This window comes from Toxorhynchites rutilus, chromosome 2, assembly GCF_029784135.1.
Source record: "Toxorhynchites rutilus septentrionalis strain SRP chromosome 2, ASM2978413v1, whole genome shotgun sequence".
Classification (NCBI taxonomy): domain Eukaryota; kingdom Metazoa; phylum Arthropoda; class Insecta; order Diptera; family Culicidae; genus Toxorhynchites; species Toxorhynchites rutilus.
Window position 1 is genome coordinate 238,296,972 of NC_073745.1, and position 19,781 is coordinate 238,316,752.

The 19,781-nt window shown below is 37.8% G+C and overlaps 1 protein-coding gene across 6 annotated transcripts in view; it reads right to left on the reverse strand.

Annotated features, from left to right (window-relative positions):
- LOC129767789 (RNA binding protein fox-1 homolog 2) overlaps positions 1-19,781 on the reverse strand; it is a 663,095-nt gene that overhangs the window by 411,800 nt on the left and 231,514 nt on the right. The window contains exon 1 of one of the 6 annotated variants that reach the window (XM_055768984.1): positions 12,430-13,632. The exons of the other annotated variants lie outside the window; for them this stretch is intronic. Within the exon in view, the coding sequence (XP_055624959.1) occupies positions 12,430-12,441 (12 nt within the window). The 5' untranslated portion in view covers positions 12,442-13,632. Of the gene's footprint in view, positions 1-12,429; positions 13,633-19,781 lie in introns of those variants that run through there. 6 annotated transcript variants of the gene reach the window in all.

Below are 19,781 nucleotides of genomic sequence, written 5' to 3' on the forward strand. Positions count from 1 at the left end.
CCCAACTCATTGGTTTCGGAAACTGTGTTGGGAAAACACATTCCGGTTTGCAAAAACGCAAACGAGTACAAAAGTACTCGCTGCTTGCATCTATTTTGCCATACCGATTTCCCCAGGCTCCATGGTTTTGAAGTCTGTGTTAGGGAAACATTCATATTTGCAAAAGCGCAAACGAGTACAAAAGTACCCGCTGCTTGTATCTATTTTGCAATGCCGATTTCCCTTGGCTCCATGGTTTTGTAGTCTGTGTTAGGGAAACATTCATATTTGCAAAAGCGCAAACGAATACATAAGTACCCGCTGCTTGCATCTATTTTGCCATACCGATTTCCCCAGGCTCCATGGTTTTGAAGTCTGTGTTAGGGAAACATTCCGGTTTGCAGAAACGCAAACGAGTACAAAAGTACCCGCTGCTTGTATCTATTTTGCAATGCCGATTTCCCTTGGCTCCATGGTTTTGTAGTCTGTGTTAGGGAAACATTCATATTTGCAAAAGCGCAAACGAATACAAAAGTACCCGCTGCTTGCATCTACTTTGCAATGCCAGTTTTCCCTGGCTCCATGGTTTTGAAGTCTGTGTTAGAGAAACATTCCGATTTGCAGAAACGCAAACGATACCGATTTATCCTGGCTCCATGGTTTTAAAGTCTGTGTTTGGGAACTATTCCGATTTGCAAAAGCGCAAACGAGTATAAAAATACCCGCTGCTTGCATCTATTTTACAATGCCGATTTTCCCAGGCTCCATGGTTTTGAAGTCTGTGTTAGGGAAACATCCATTCATTCCTGCGATGGTACCTCAATCGCTGCTCAATTATAACTGAGTGGATTTACGAGCGGCGCTCGCTTATATACCGATTGGTGATTTCAATAGCCGGTTTTGAAGGCAAATTTAAGGCTATTGAAATTGAAGTTTTTGGATCAAAAAGAAACAAGCATATAACGCGTAGACATTTTATCTTTCGAATGAAGTGTTTATCATACCATTTCGTTCAGTTGTTTAGGAGCTATGAACGCTCAAAATCTCGGTCTCCGGCGTAACGCTTTCGTTTTCGAAACATTGATTTTACACCCCGGTATGGAAATGAAAGACGTAGTCCTACGTCAAAAAAATCTCTCATATTTTGAATGTAAAACATTATACTAAATACCATTATTCCAATCAAGCACATTCCGTTCAAGATCAACTTTTGGGTGATTTTATCAAATTTCAACTAATTCAAGAATTAAAAAATATAAGTTAGACAGATTTTAAATTTTCGACAAAACGTTTTTTTTTATAAGTTACAAGCCGGTCTGGCGAATTTCGGAAATTTTCCGATTTTTCTCGCCGTAACATTGATCTATGGGCAGAGACGAATACAACAAAATAAAGAAAATCGGACGATTCCTTCCTTGGGCTATGCGATTAGCAACATATTTGGCGATCCATTTTTATGAGAAAAAATTAACCTCTTGAGCGGGAATGACGAGTCCCGATCGTCAAAACCTTTCCTGAACAAACTGAAAATGACGAGTTGGCCAGAAATTATTGAAATTTGATGCTTTCTATCAGAGCAGTATCGTATCTGTAAGTCATGTCGAGTCTATTATTTTGATGTATTTGTTTGTATGTTTACCGTTTAGAATGTAATTTGTTGAAAACTATGCAGTCATTATCACTTGAAGTAAATGAAACACACAACATGAAGCGCATAGAAATTGTTCTATTTTGTCTGTGGGGAATATAATAAATATATAGCGGGTAGAAATATAACCAAATATGGCTAAAAGAATGGGGGAAATTATTTGAGCAACAAAACCGTAAGGAAAAATAATTACTTAAAATTGAATATTAAAAATTTTTATACCTAAAAACATTCCCCTTGTACATATGTTTTGTATATCTTTAATGCAGTTTTTAATATTAAATTAGTGATGGAACGGATAAATAAATATCTCTTGCTAGAGTACCAAATTTTCTGCAAGGAATATTGAACACATTTTATTTTCTGTTAAGTATTTAATACCAGAAAGGTTACAATGGGGAAATTTTCATGGATATATTGAAATAAAAATAATTGAAAAATAAATAATTTCAATACTAGTCGAGAGTAAGTAGTAAGAATTACGAGTTCAAATAAGCAAACAACATCAATCAATTATTTTCATTCAAGATAACCAAACATGAAACTGTCTACAGAGATGATAATCTGAGAGAGGGTACACTTACTCCACCACAAATCAAATTAAACGTAGCAAGAGACGAAACTGAATTAACCTAACAGTTCGGCTGAAAAGTTCATAAGGTTGACGTCTAGATGAGGCCTCTTGCAAAAATCTACTTGACTATCACAAAGAATCATCTTTCAATGGATACGTGTCAAAATTTGACAGCAATCGGTCGATTGGTTCATGAGTTATAGCATTGAGAGTGAAGCAACTTTTGTTATTGTGAAAAATGGAAAAATCCGAATTTCGTCTATTGATGGCAAAATTGCATGAATTGGGCTTCGAATTGCTTCAGCATCCACCGTATTCTGCAGATCAGGCCCCTAGCGACTATTTTCCGTTCACACACCTAAAGAGAATGCTCGCTGGCAAGAAATTCAAGACCGATGATGAAGTGATTACCGAAACTAAGGCCTATTTTTGAGGAAAAAGAGTGCTACAAAAATGGTTCCGGATACCGGATAGTTGCCGGATATCCGTTGCATCTCTATATTAATTTCAATTTTTGAGCAATATTTTTCAACAGTGCATTTGGAATGTTATTTTTCTTGAATCTATGTAAATAAAAATGATTTGGTGTTCGTTCCTCACGATTTAACTCAAGAACGGAGCAACGGACTTGAACAGTCATTATCAGGATTGATGCGTCTTAGTCTGCCTCAGGTTTATATGCCAAAAAAGTTATGAAAACCATTCGCAAAGTTGGGAAATTTGAAAGTCATTTTTTGGCAAACTTTGTATGGAAGTTGAAAAACTGGAAAGTCATTTTTTAGCAAATTTGTGATTTGATGTGAACAGTCAGTATCAGGTTTGATTCGTCTTAGTCTGCGTCAGGTTTATATGTCAAAAATGTTATGGAAACCATTCGGAAAAATGGAGAATTGAAAAGTCAGTCTCAGCAAATTTTGTATATCTATATAGATAAAAATGATCTGATGTTTGTTCCTCACGATTTAACTCAAGAACGGTGCAACGGATTTGAACAGCCAGTATCAGGATAGATGCGTCTAAGTCTGCGTCAGGATTATATGTCAAAAAAGTTATAAATAAAAATAATTTGGTTCCGTTCCTCACGAATTAACTCGAGAACATAGCAACGGATTTAACAGTCAGTATCAGGTTTGATGCGTCTTAGTCTGCGTCAGGTGTATATGCCTAAGCAGAAATTATATACCACGAATATAGATAACGTACAGAAAAATAATTTCTGTGGCGACTTGAGTTTTCGAAATTATTGAACTGAAAATATTAATTGTTGGTGGGACGAAGTTCGCCGGGTCAGCTAGTAGTTAATTAATTTCTCAACAACTTTGTCAAACATCATATTTTAATCAGACATCAGGATTTTGAGTTACGTTTTTTTAAAAGAAATATCAATGATTTTGAATACCCGCTTCTAACAAATCAGTTGTAATTTGAAAATTGTTTTTTTGGTAAGCTTCCATCAAATTCAATAAAATCGAAGAGGATCGCTTTACAATTAGCTGTTTTTGGTTGATTTGGCATGGAATTGCTCTATGTATTTATTTTTAGAAAGCTCTCATAATTATCTACAGGTTGATTTTGAACAGTTTAACCATGCTGGAAAAAAAATATTCAATTCCCTAAGGCAAGTGCGTGTGCAACGTTTTCATTGAAATCGAAAACAGTCAATTCTCGCGTAACTTTTGAAAAGGTCCAATGTAACATTTTCGTCAACTCGAGAAAAATGAAGTTGAAGACCCGAACATTATTCCGCGAATTGTCTTAAAAGGTATCGATCTTTATCACTACTTTTACCACTAGCAGTCGATAATAACTCTGAAAAACCAATCGTAACAGTTGTTCCGTGATTTGAGCTTAAATTTGAAGCCTCGGAAGGAAAAAAGTTACATTGGACGTTTTGACTGCCCCTGTTTGCACATTGGACATATTACGTTTCACGATAAAAATTTGAAACTAACTACTGAAGAACAATCGAAACATAAGCATTTCATTCTAAAGACAGATTATTATTGTCATCACTCGTTGAATTGCACTGACATAGATAACAACACCTGAAAGAAACAAAAACTCAAATCGACCGAAGTACGACTTCGTGTTGTTTTGCTTGCTTTGTTACTTCGGACGTTTCGAGCGTCGGAGGAAAGAGGCGTCTGAAGTAACAGCCGATTGCTTAAAATCCGAATCTGTACATTGGATATTTTTTGCATCGGCGATTAAAATATGAAGAAGATAGATACGTGAACAATTGTTTTTGTAATGCATTCAATGATTGAAAACTAATAGCGTGCATCCATTAACTCGATTTGTTTACATTTGTTACATAGGACCTTTTCAAAAGTTACGCGAGAATTGAATTTTAGCCTATTTTCAGTTCATTTTGGCTGGAAATGCTTGAGAGGAATTTTGTTCAAGGATGACCTCGGAACTGGCAAAACAATAAACTCAAATTGTAACCATCTGAACCAGATGGATGTAAAAATTTGCGAGTAAAGATCTTCAGTTACAAAAAATATCACGGAAAAGAGTGAATCAAAAATCTACGAAAGATTGCATCATTCAATCTATTCGTAAGATTTAGTTACTGATTTTGTTTCTGACTGTTCTCACATCTCAAAAAATTAATGCGTGGCATCATTCTACTAATAAAAACAATAGTTTTTGGAGTTTTTGGAGAGGAAATTTCGATTTTTCACCCGTCCATTAGAAAGTATGATTTGCCTCTCATCAGTGAATAATCTCCTTAACGAGAAAGGGTGTCTGTCACAGCAAGTGTGAATCCGTCAAACCGAATCAATCACGAGAGAGGCAACTTGTTTACCGATTAAACAAATCTTATTGCCATCCGATTGCCAACCGATTATGGCAAGTCAAATAGCGCTCATAACTCAATCGGCTCTCGAACCGCTTTGTCCTATTTGGTTGTGTGATGTCGATATTGTGGTGGCGGCGGCGGCTGAGAGGACTGATGTTTTGGAAGCTATGAATATTTTATAAACCGCAAACACCACTCTCACATACATACACACACACACACAAACAGGCTTCCGAGTTCAAAGCGGCCAGCGTTTGACTGCGCCATAATGCGCCTTACATTGATGGTTGGCAGCTCTATTCGGTTCTATACTGTCAGTATCATTGCTAGTTGAGCTGCAAAAGACCGCGCGTGGGACAATGATGGAATTAGAAACGATTGCTCGACGAAACGGCGCACAGCAGCTCAGAGCCAGAGATGGAGGAAAACAATTGAAAATAAAGCAACCAAATAAATAACCATTGGCCCTGACGTTTTGGAATCAGCGAAAACGACGATCGCGATGCTATCTTACACTTGAGCGTTCCGGCGCTGTCTTCTCGAGTTCAAATGGCTACCGAAATTGGCCGTCCGTTCCAAAAATATAAACTTTATTTGATTTAAATTAATGAACCTCCTCCCCTTCCCTACCAGCTGATTCTCGTTCCAGCCTGACATAACGGATCGCAGCAATGTGCAAACAGAGATCGGTCGATTGCTGGGGCTACCACCGAGGATGATGGCTCGGTAAACGAAATCGAGCCAATCCAAATAAACACCGTGTATTGTTGCCGTTGTTCAGGAGAGCAGGAAAAATATTATTGCTCGCGTTGTAAATTGTTGCTTCTGTTTTGTTTTCGTGTGATCGTACGTAACGCCGCATTCCCCCCGTCCCGGCCTTTGTTTTCTCTGTTCAACTTGTGCACTGTGTTATGCGCTATCTTCCCGACCCCATCCCAACAACGCGGCGGCGGCGGATGGCGGTAATCAAAATGAACTTCTCCAGTGAATGTCGGAATTTCAATTTTACCTCTCCTGTCACAGCGCCTGTTGTGTTAGCGGACGGTTTGCGCCTAATTGAGCTCAATTGCATTAGGGTCATCTGTGTGGTATGACTTGTGAGAAATTATTGCAAAGCTTTGCGAGTGTGGATTTTGAATACACCACAGGAAACTGTGTCACACTGAGAAAGTTTGCACTGAGTGAGAAGAAGATGAACTAAATTGCCTAGGTTCTGCCCTATTTACGTTGTGGTGTGTGATTTTCAAAATGCCAAGTCTTATTTTTTGTTCTCTCCAGAACGCATTAATCAAAAGACACTGTCAATTTCAATCATAAAAGTTACCCACATTGTCGTTCAAATGTCACCAAGTCTCGTGACATTAACAAGTACCATCATCAGACTTGCCCATTGATAATTACAGACGTAGTTAGACTTCTTCGGCTGACTAGTCATTGATTATCATACAAATGGAATTTCATTGAAAATGTAACGTACTCGTTACGTACAGAGCACACCCATTTGTGCATTGCACTATGTCGAGAAAGGAATGAAATTATAATATTTATGTTGATTGTAAAGTTCCAATTTTTTTCAACAATCTATTTGATATTCATAATCAGAGATCCGGAAAATTATATTTTTGTGCAAAAAAGAAATTCATGATCTTTGCATGAAAATGCAGGTTTCATTGAGCATAATTAAAAACTGATGAAATCGTATCATTTATACGCCACTTAGCGCAATGCGACTGCAATACGCAAGAATTATCGGAAAACAATACGCTTCTTCTTCTTCAAGACCTAATATAAAATTACACATACTAGAAACGGGTTCTTTGAATCCGTAATTTGTGCGTGATGATGAGAGGAACAAGAAATTATTGGTACTCAAATTACGTCGGCTAATGTTGAAACTAATTAACCGACGTAAATAGGGCTTGGCAACATCTCTTCGAGAACGTAAGTCCAGCCCCATCAGTCTACAACAGTCCCCATAGTTGGGAAGATTTAGAGGATCATTCCACGGCAAATTGCGCAATGAGAATCGGATAATATTCCCTTGAATTGATTCAATTCGCTGAATGCTATTTGGTAGAATGGTGACCATACTGCACAAGCGTGCTCAAGAATTGAACGTACCAATGCGCAGTAGGGAGCTTTGATGCAAAGCACATCCTTAAACTGCTTTGAGAAGCGGAAAATGAAGCCAAGAGATTTGGACGCTTTAGACGTGATGTAGGAAACATGGGCACGAAATGTCAGCTTAGAGACCAACGTTGTTATGTCATAGAAAAATCAAAAGCATACATTTTTTAGAAATTTACCACTCATTTAGACATGAGCTGTTTTTTCGCGTTTGTTCATTTCTTTCTAGGCATATGAAAAGAGATTTTCCTAAGCAATCAATATCTAATATTTGTAGGTCCGGATTATTATTTGCAAATACGCAACGGGGAGAAACAGCAGGTGTACCAGAAGCTAATAAAGGAATATGTTTTAGAGACGAATAAACACATTCACTCGAAAGTAATGAACGATGAATCAATTTTCCGTTTAGAAAAAAATATCCTTTGATTGGGTATAAAGTTTTCTGTAAGGAATCTTGAACAGATTTTTTTTTCTGATAAGCATTTTCTATTACAATGATTAAATTTTTGTGGATATATTGAAATAATTTGAATACCGGTCGAGTGAGAGTAAATACTACGAATTTAAATAAGCAAAGAACATCATTTAATTATTTTCATTCAAGATTCAAAAACCTAGGACTGTTTTGTTTATTGTTTATTCATTACTATCAACAGGCCTGAACATGAGTGCCCTAATGATACCTAATAAATTAATAACTTAAAATACTTAATCTACTTAAAACTATGCCTAACTGGAAAGAGTGGTCAAGAATGCCTTTCTTAAACTGGCGCGAGATAAGTGAAAGTCATAAGATAAGTAGCAGCGGTTAAATACACGAGACATACTCGATACGAGTTCGTTGTAACCGTAGTTTGTGCGAGAGTGGGGAAGGCAGAGAAATGCATGTGAACGCAGGTTACGAGGGCGTATGTTAAAATCGATCGACTGAAGATCAGCACAATCGATTTTCGAGGAAATTAGATCGGATATAAAAGTTGCCTTCGCTACATCTCTACGTAAGCTCAACAAATCGAGTCCGATCAGTTTAAAACGATCCTCATAGCTGGGTAAATTCGAAGGATCGCTCCAGGGCAAGTTGCGTAGGGCGAAACGGACGAATTTCCGCTGGATCACCTCATACGCTAGACACTATTTTGATAGTAGGGAGACCATACTATGCTCGCATATTCAAGATGAGAGCGCACTGAAGCACAATAAAGAGTTTTGATACGATGTGGGTCTTTAAATTGCTTTGTGATGCGAAAAATGAAACCTAACATCCTAGATGCCTTGGTGATGAAGTATGAGCTATGGTCGCTGAACGTTAGCTTTGAGTCTAAGACGATACCAAGATCCTTGATAGTCAAAACACGTTTCAAAGAGATATTGCGTATTTTATACGAAAATGTTACAGGCGATCGTTTCCGCGTGAACGATATGACTGAACACTTTGCTGGATTTAAAACCATTCTATTGGTTTCGCACCAATCAGAGCAAATATCGAGTTGTTGCTGTAGGAATATCGCAACATCGACAATTTACAATTTAAAATCGTCCGCATATGCAAGTTTGGGACACTTTAGACGAAGATTAATATCGTTGAGGTAAAGCAGGAATATATAAGAACCGAGATGACTTCCTTGAGGTACGCCCGATGTCACCCGAAAAGGAGATCAAACGGTGTCGCCGATTTTCACTGACATCACACGATCAGTCAGATATGAGTGTAACCAGTTCAAAAGAAAACTATGGAAACCTAGACGCTGGAGTTTGGCGACAGCGATATCGTGATTGATTTTGTCGAACGCGGCCGAAAAATCTGTATAAACAGCATCGATCTGGTTACGAGACTGTAGAGAGCGGGCGATGAACGATGTGTACAGCACCAGATTTGTAGAAGTAGACCTTCTGGGCACGAAACCGTGTTGTTGGTCGGAGATGTAACTACTGCAGGCGTGTGAGAAGAAATCCAAAACTATTATCTCAAATAGTTTGGAGATAGAACAAAGGCAAGCGATACCTCTATAATTTCTGACGTCCTTTTTGCTGCCTTTTTTAAAAAACGGGGTAAACGAATGAATTTTTCCATGCCTTCGGGAAAACTCCACAGCGTAGTGAGCGACTGAACAATAGACTTAGCGGTGAAGAGTGTATGCTTGAACACATTTTCAATGCGATAGAAGGGATGCCATCTGGTTCAGGATTCGAAGATCTCTTAAGATCCAAACACGCAAGTTGTACTTTGCTGGAACTTATAGCAGGATTAATACAGATAGCAGGTAGGTAAGGTACACTACTGGCGGCTTCATAAATTTGCTCATTGTGAAGTCTTTCGCTAACGAACGCGCTACTGAATTGTTCTCGGAATAGCTCACATAAGCTTATTTTGTTTGAAGCATCCACATTGTTGCGTGTCATTATGGTTGGTAGTCCTGACTCCTTCCTCTGTACATCAATAAATCTCCAAAATTCTTGTGGGTTATTTTTCAGATTACTCTGAACACGGTCCAGATAAGCTCCAAATAGCGCTCTGTTCAATTGTTTATAGTCTTTGTTGATTTCTGAGTAACGGGCTTTCCAAAAAGCACAACGGAGATTGGAAAAGTAGAACGTTTTCCCCCCTTCAAACGTTTCAAAAGATGATTAGACCATGGCGGATAACGAGAGTTGCAGGCTGTTTTCTTGGGGACAAATCGATCAATCGCATAGAGGATAACATTAGATAAAGACTGCGTGGCTACCTCTATATCGCAGTCAATCAGAATGTCGTCCCAGTTGATACTTGTAAAGAAACGATTCATTGATGAAAAAATCGCTTTACGATAATTGTAGTAAGTAGATTCGATGGTTTCAATAAAGACGAGTGGTGACGTTTCGAGCAACGAAACAAGAAGCGGAGGATGATGACGACACATTTGAACTAAAGCAGAAGGAGCTTTGATCACCGTTGTGTTGTGAACCATTTCTGAATTGGTGAAACATAGGTCGAGCATACGATTATTATCGTTGAGGATTCCGTTGATTCGACACAAACCGGCAACACTAAAACTGTCTAGTAAACGTTCGGTTAAACAGTTCATAGATGAGCGTGAAGAATATGGATACAAGTGTTTACTTGTACTCTGAGTGCAACTAATACCGGACAAATTGAAATCACCAAGTAAAAGAATATTGTCAGTCAGTCACATTCGATTTGTTATCCAATTGAGCGAGGAGATGTGCGAATCTATTACAGTTGAGTCGTTTATGCGATCTGAAGGTATGTATGCAATGCCAATATAAGTGGTGTGGCTATAGAACGACACGGCAATCCAAATTTGCTCAACAGTTTTCAGTTTTCAGAGATAATGATCTGAGAGAGGACATACACATTCACTAACTAGACGACACAACAGTGGTGCTTTATTGAGCAGTGTATTAGGCCTCTTCAGACATTTCAAGAAATAACAAAAAATACATGTTCTGGCATGTTCTCCTGTACTGCATATAAAAAGTATTTGTACAAGGACGAGACTGCACATAGAACACCGAAGTTACCTCACATGAGAGATGCTCTCTAACTGACACTGGATTGTGAACTCATTTCAACTACTGAGAAGAAGATCTAAATCATCTAATTACCTTTTTGGGCCCGAGGTTCAAGTCAGACTATTTAGAAGTTCTTGAAACGGTCATAGCTCGGTAGAAAATCTTATTAGAGTATATAACATATCTAGCGATGAACCTTTGAGATTCTCACAGCATTTATAAGCACCTTATTTTTAAATATGATATTAATTAGCTGTTTTGTTATGATTTATCTAGTGTTAATGAAAAATCATTGATTTCTTGTATCTGGCCGGATAGTTATCGGATATCCGTTTTATCTTTACTTTTTATACTTTTAATATTATTTTTACCGTTTACCCATTCATAATTCAAATTATTTTCGAAGCTATAAGTTTTATAAATTATGTTCCTTCAAATCAATATCTTATGCTCTACTAAATCGATTTTTGATGTAGAACTACATCTTTCAGTAATAACATTCTTACTGAAAGAAATCAGGAAACAGGTAACGTTTTAACGAAATCATGTTTACGTTAATAACTATTTTTTCTGGGAACGGATTTTGATGAACCATCATTACGTCTGAGAATCAGACTAAATTGATGTTGGTTAGTAAACAACAATCAGACACAAATTTGATGAGGTATTAAACAGTGTCCGAATGCGCCCCACCACCATCCGAAAACAAATAATAATTTTATCTAATAAATAGACTTTTTATTTCCCAGTTGTATGCACGTTTTTTTTTTCATTTCATATTAATTACTAATTGAGGTGGTGTACTTAAATTTCTAAATCGTTCACAGAGGAATTAGGGAAATACTTACAACTCCAAGCTCAAAAGCTTCGAAACGTCTATGAAAATGGGCACTGTGTTGTTTTCGTAAGTAATAAACGACCAGGAGATGTCAAACCATATGACGGCTGTTGGTGGAAGGGCTGTTAACTTACTTATATTTTTAATTTGGTTGAAAATTGTACCACCTAATTTTTACAAACGTTGTCCGAAACTGCCTCCGTCCGAAAGTACCCCCCTTTCCCCTACACATTTCAGGATCCTCAATAAGGTCACATCACAAACAACATACGATAAGAACAATCCTACAGTCAGGGACATTATTTTCGGATACCCGCATTAAGACATTGAAACCTATCTCTGCCAAATGCGCAACATCTTTCTCATAACTTCCAACTCCGACGATCATCAGACTTCTACACCGAGTCTGGGGACGCATCGGAGATCGAACAACATACCTAATTGGAACCCAAATTAACAGAGGACGGATAGACATCAGCGTGAGAAGGGACCTTGAAAACATATTGCTGGCTACAAATCGCCATAACTGTCAATAAAGATCCACACATAGTCCCTCTCTCTCTCTCTCTGCCTCACACGCACACATCCAAGTACAGTGCCAAAGAGAATGCCAAAAACCCACAGCTTACAACAAACACAAACAAAACGGCGTCAAAAGCATCAAAGCGAAAAGGGAGAAAAACATAACACAAGAAATATAAATAAAAGGTTTGAAACCCACGATAAGCTGTGCCCTCTTCGGATATCGATACTGAGAATTGATCACTGAGGTAAGAAATACTTTTTACTGATAACTTTGACGATTCTCAACTATTTTTGCAAAACTGTGTTTTGACAGTTCTGACAGACGATTATACAACACGCGAGACAGTCCCTTCACTTCCTCCCGTTTTCCCATTCATACACACAGATAATTTGTGCAAAAGTTTTGAAGTTTGGCTCACCGGAAAGTACATTCCCTGGGGATGTAAAAAGTATGCTCCTGAGCCCCACAGTTTGAAGCCTTTCTGTAATCCTTTGCCGGATAAAAAAATGTATTGCTTGCTTGGCAGCTGCTGTTCGTGGCTGAATCCGCAAATCCCGTCGAATTCTGTCTGATGTTTGTTTGCACTCCGATAAATCACTTTATTTTTCACACTGCAAACGCACACACAGGAAAAACACTTCTACACTAATCTAGACGAGACGCGCCGCGAGTTCTGAAATAATTTCGCATCAATGCTGACTGAACTTCGGAACACTGGATGGACTTCCGTCGGTAAGAACACTACAGACACTCTGCTGCTTCCACAATGCGGCCGCTTGCCGTGTTGTCGCGTCGTGAATAAACTCACACACCAGATCTACGTGTGTGATTTTTGTTCCGCAGCTTCACGGATCTTTTTCCTTTTTTTTTGTTTCTGCTGCTGTCGCTGTTTGACAGCTCGAAAATTGCGTCCCGAGCGAAGGAGCGCACACTTTTTCGCTCGAATCGCTCGAATGAGTTACCACTCCCGGGGAACTCGCACCAAACAGACACGCGCGTCTCGCCGGAATATCGAGAGTGGGAGATTATAATCTCTAACCTTTTCTGAAAAGGGCACTGCGCTCAATACTCTTTTGTATCTCGTTTGATCCTTATTTTTTGTGTGCCAAAATCACATTCGATACCACGCAGCAGCGGATGAAACCACCAACACACTCTCACAACTTCCTTAGAATATATTTTCTTTTCATTCGGTCGAAATGGACAGGTACCCGGGGGAAACAGCAAGACTTTCAATCGACGACGAGTAGTAAATTTTCTGATCCGACTGTGATGCTTTTAGGGGCTCTCTATATTCAACACTCGGTCTTGAACTTTAACCGTGTCCGGCTTCAGCCTGAGATGCGAAATTTGCATAAACACACGTCGCCCTTTCCTCTCATCCCCTTTCGAACGCGCGCACCAACACACTTCCGTCAACCTGGTAATATGTATAACCTTCAATGCTTCAAACTGCCCAAATTTGCACACGCTCACCAACCATTATTGGCTTATCACTAACACTATTTGTTTTCTTTTTCCACGGAATGATAACCAATAAAACCGTTAACCTCTCATGTTAATATCTGTACCAGGCAGCTACAATACCTTCACACACTCTCGATACGAACTGCAATGCGGCTGATGAAGAACTGAAGATGAGCTGCTGGGGCTGCTGCTGCATATCTCGAAATCTCAGTGCGGTTTCGGGGAGAGAGAGGATCTCACTCTCAGCAAAAATGGAAGCTTGAGTTTTATAATCAGAGGCTGGTAGAACAACAACAGAGAGCGTAGCATCGAGCGATTGGTAAGAGAAGTGGCGGATACGATAACAAGAGAGTGGGTTCCGGCGACAGAATTTTAATGATGGCCGCACGCTTTGACAAATGAAACACAAGCCCTATAGGGTTGGCAGAGAAGTAAATTCAAAGGTGGAATAGAACATGAATGTGAGATACTGGCGATCTAACGTACGTATCTACATCTAGGCGTCGCTGCGGTGAAAGTGATGATGGTTTTGAATTTTGCAATGTGAGTTTATGGAGGGTTTGTAGTTCTTTCTATAAATTACAATATTATAAACATGAACGATAATTCGATTGCAATGAGTTCAGAAGAAATTTAATTCTGCGCAATTTTATTTTCTTACCTTTTTCATTTGTGAAAACTGTATAAATATTGACAATGGTTGAATCAAAAAAGGAAATACGAAAGCCCAATCAAAAACAAGATGAAAAAAGCATGGTTCCTGTATTGACGAATTTACGCAAAGCTGAATCAGCTCATGCGACATCTACATTAGAGCTCAGAACCACAAAAGTGAAGGTATTTGTTTATTTTACGCACTGAAAACGCATTCCATTTCAATTTAGATTCATTTCACCCATCTGGTTGTAAATCCAACGTAAATTCGTCAATAAACATTGACAATGGTTGAATCAAAAAAGGAAATTGACGAATTTACGTTGGATTTACAACCAGATGGCGCAGCGAGTAAAATGAGGATGTTTGGTTTTTTTGGTATGAACTTCGTTCAAATTTTTCAGAAAAATCAGAATTTATCTTCAAATTTTCCGGTACTACTTTCCAATACTTTCCACGCTGAAAAGGTTAGAAAATCATCATTTTACAATGTGCTACGTATATTACGAGGAATGGCTTGTTATAAGTATTGTAAGTACTTTAATTTTTTTCAACTAAGTAAACGATGATTAGGGTGTTTTGCGCTAAAAATACTGCAAACCCATAATCAATGATATCAGCCAATTTGATATGATATCGATTTCATCGCAATTATCCATAGTATCAATAACCGGTATGCATCATCAAGCCTAAAATTTCCGAAGATTATCTATGACTTTGGTCAAATCGCGTGTTGAAACCATCGTAAATATACAAAGCCCTAATTTTCTTACCACATACTGACGACATTTAATGGTTGAAATGAATCTGAACAGAAATAAAATGAATAATCACCACCGAATATTGCTTTTCAGTGCGTAAAATAAACAAACACCCTCACTTTTGTGGTTCTGAGCTCTAATGTAGATGTCGCATGAGCTGATTCAGCTTTGCGTAAATTCGTCAATTGACGAATTTACGTTAGATTTACAACCAGATGGCGCAGCAAGTAAAATGATGATATTTTGTTTTTTGGTATGAAATTCGTTTGAATCTGTTAGAAAAATCAGAATTTTCCTTCAAATTTCCCGGATTCAAGTATTCTTTCTACGCTGAATAGGTTAGAAAATCATCATTTGTGGTATGTATGTTATGAAGAATAGCTTGGTATAAGTATTGTAACTTTTTTTTCTTTCAATTAGGCAATCAATGAGTAGTATGCGTTGCGCTTAAAATACTGCAAATCTTCGTATCGGCCCTACATAATCAGTGATATTAGCCAACTTAATATGATATCGATTTCATCGCTATTATCCACAGTATTTATAACTTGTATGTATTATCAAACATAACATTTTCGAAGATTATCTATGACTCTGACTATCACTATCTAACAGTTCGGCTGAAAAGTTCATAAGGTTGACGTCTAGATGGCGTCTCTTGCAAAAATTTACTTGACTATCACAAAGCATCATCTTTCAATGGATACGTGTTAAAATTTGACAGCAATCGGTCGATTGGTTCGTGAGTTACAGCATTGAGAGTGAAGCAAATTTTGTTATTGCGAAAAAAAGAAAAATTACAAATCAATGAAAACGATGGCAAAATTGCAAGAATTGGGCTTCGAATTGCTTCCGCATCCACCTTATTCTCCAGATCTGGCCCCAGCGACTATTTTCTGTAAGAAGACTTGAAGAGAATGCTCGCTGGCAAGAAATTTAAGACCGATGATGAAGTGACTGCCGAAACTGGAAAAACCGAAAGAGTTCTATAAAAATGGGATCGAATAGTTGCAAGATCGCTATAATCGTTGTATCGCCCTCGAAAGCAATTATGTTGAATAATAGAATTGAATTTTGCAAGAAAAAACATAGTTTTACTGTGTTACCTTATAAACTATTCAGCTGTTATATTGGGTTGGGGAAAAATAAATGTCGTATATTGTCAATATATGGCAACACTTAAACACATCTTGTGTTGTACTTATCGCATCGGGTCATACTATACGGCTATTTAAAGACGACAACCTGTGCTATAAGTGTCGTTTTGGCAGTGTTCTGATTGTCCTTTTCAGTCTCAAGTTATAGCGCGTCAAAGATGGAGTCCACCAAGCAAGAAATTCGTCATATTTTACGTTTTTACTACCTGCGAGGTAAAATTGCAAACGATGGCGACCGAAAAAATTCGTGTAGTTTATGGACCCGATACTGTAACGATTCGCACAGCACAGCGTTGGTTTGATCTGGTGTAGTGGCTGTCGAAAATACACCCCGTACTGGTAGGCCAATCGTCGTGGAAACCGATAAAATCGTTGAAATCATCCAAGTAGACCGGCATGTGAGCACTCGTTCGATTGGCCAGGAACTGGGTATAGACCATAAAACCGTTTGGAATCATTTGCAGAAGATTGGATTCCAAAAAAAGCTGGATGTGTGGGTGCCACACGAGTTTACTCAAAAAATTCTTTTAGACCGAATCAACGCCTGCGATGCACTGCTGAAACGGAACGAACTCAAAGTACGTACGTAAGTACGCACAACCTAAATCTAAAAAATTCGTGGTCGAAGCGCGGTGAACCGGCCCAAACCATCGCCAAACCCGGATTGACGACCAGGAAGGTTTTGCTGTGTGTTTGGTGCGATTGGTAGGGAATCATCCACTATGAGTTGCTCAACTATGGCCAGACCCTCAACTCGGTTCTCTACTGTGAGCAACTTGACCGTTTGAAGCAGGCGATTGACCAGAAGCGGCCAGAAATGATCAATAGGAATGGTGTTGTTTTCCACCAGGACAACTCTCGACCTCACACATCTTTGATGACCCGCCAGAAGCTACGAGAGCTCGGATGGGATGTCCTATTGCACCCACCGTAAAGTCCGGACCTGGCTCCAAGTGGTTATCATCTCTTCCGATCCATGCAAAACGCTCTTGGTAATACTAAGTTGGCCTCAAAAGAGGCTTGCGAAAACTGGCTGTCTGAGTTTTTAGCAAATAAGGAGGGGGGGTTTCATAAGGGGGGGATAATGAAGTTGCCTTCTAAATGGCAACAAGTTTGCGAACAAAACGGCGCATATTTGACTTAAATTGGATACTTTTAAGTATGTTAAATAAAGCGTCAAATTTCGATCAGAAATACGACATTTCTTTTTCCCCAACCCTATATATTATCCATTATTTTCTCGTTGGCTGGCTTTAGTGATCAATACCTCGCGTTATATCGATCATACATTTTCAAGTTTAGGCTAGTTGTGAATCTTTTGTTGTTTTTTGTTTGCTCCATTCAGTTTCAAGTTACAGGGTGTTAACTATGGAGGTCAACAAAGAGAAAATTCGATACATTTTACACTTCTTATTTTATAAATGCGAAAGTACAAGCCAGGCCGCTCAAATTATGATAGATGTTTATAATGCCGATACTGCAACAGTAAAATACGCGCAAATTAATTTATTTAAAAAAATATATATTTAATTTTTTTTTTCAGTGTAATACACTAAATTATAATCTCTACTGTCAACAAATGGACCGTTTGGAGTTAGCTATTGACCAGAAACGTCCGAAATTGGCCAATAGAAGAGGCGTTGTGTTCCATCAGGACAACGCAAGGCCAAACAATTCCGAGAGCTTGATTGGGATGTTTCAAATCCACCATATAACCTGGACCTGGCACCAAACGATTATCACCTTTTTCTCGCATTGGAAAATTTCCAGAGTGATAATAAATTGGGATCTAGAGAAGATTGTAATAATCTATTGCTATGGTTTTTCGCTATAAGGACCAAGACCTCTATAATAGAGACATCATGGAGCTGCCTTTAGAATCGCAACAAATTTTCCAATAAAACGGCGTATATTTGACCCAAATCGGATAATCCGAAGCATATCAACTCTTTGTGGTCGTTTGTCTGCTCTCAGCCACCACAACAAGAAATCATGTTAATCTTATATTTTCCTCATGCAAGTATCAGTGTATGCTTTTTCTAAACGAAGCTTGATGTCTAGTGAACCTGTTCACGAATCAATACGGTGTTGAGTAATAGATAACGGTATACAGTATTAAACAAAGTAGTCACCGACACAAGACAACGCACAGTGCGTTGCATGCATGGGAATGTGGGACAAAAACCATAACAGCAAAATTTAGTCATTGTAACACTTTGGTGTGATGGGAAAGATTGTTCATAACCATCAGAACTACTGTTTAGATAAATGCCTCATGTTATTTGAATAATCGCCTAAGTGTCTAAAGCGACAAGACCTTTGTTCATCTAAAGTGAAAAGTTGTGATCATTTCGGATACGCAGAAATCATTATCTGAGTAACTACACCCATACCTCGCTATACGACCGCTCCTTATACGGCATTTCGCTACAACGGCCCTCTTCAATAAAAGCACGTCTTCAATTTAGGTCTGAAATGTTTCGCTATAACGACAAAAAAACTTTTTTTCGATTTCGATTTATCTAGGTAGGTTTATATTAGAGTGCCAATGAAAATGGCCATCTTGGATTTTCAAACGGAACTTTCTCAAAAATGTTGATTCCCTTGAAAAACTACCCTGTGCAAAATATCAGCTCAACCGGTTGATTATAAATAAGTTTGTTAAAGTTAGTTATTTTTTGTATCATTCAATTTTTGTTTATAAATTATTGTTGGTTTTTGGAGTCTGTTATTATTTTATGTACAAATGTATGTAATTTTGATTTAAATGAAATAGAAAGATAAAGTGCATTTCGAATGATAAACAATGTTACATATTTAACAAATTTGGAACTGATTCGATTGAATTTGTATGAATTGGTATTGATTCCTTATACGGCTTTTCGCTTTGCGGCCGATTTTCGTGGAACGTATCTAGGCTGTAAAGCGGGGTATGGGTGTACTGGTTTAAATGATGCTGATGTAGTTGTTTTTAAAGAGCAGAATAATTGTTTGCATAAGTGAAAAGTGCTGAACTTTTCGGATACACATTGCTGGCATTCATTGCATCAATGGCAAAAGTGTCTCATATTCAACAGATAATAAAAATGAAAATATGTATTGCTTATACTTCATATGTTTTACTCTTGTAGACTGTTTTGAAAGATTTCACACGAAGACGAATGAGAAAATATAATATTCATATAAGAACATCACATTAAAATATATTGTTAGGTTAGTACATATATATAGCTCACAAAAAATCTTGCATGTATCACTGCTTAATTACGACCAGTACGACACCCTTGCCGAAATGTAATAATATATAATAAAAAATAAAGAATTACTTTTTCCCCAACTTAATATATATATATATATATATATATATATATATATATATATATATATATATATATATATATATATATATATATATATATATATATATATAAGTTATAAGGCAAACCAGGCTTAACCTTCAAAACCATCAACACAGAGCACGTGTTGTCGAGCGGGTAGTCATTGAACGAGGGTAATGATTTTAAGCAGGGTAGTTGAAAGTGTAGTCAACGGGAAGATTAGTCAAGTTCTCGCTGGATATAAAATATGGAGCAATGTCAAAATAAAGTAGTTCTAGCCTAGAGCTCAACCATCCAACATGTTCTTGTTCAACCATCTTTCAGAACCTTAGGTGATTATAACTTATATATATATATGTATATATATATATATATATATATATATATATATAT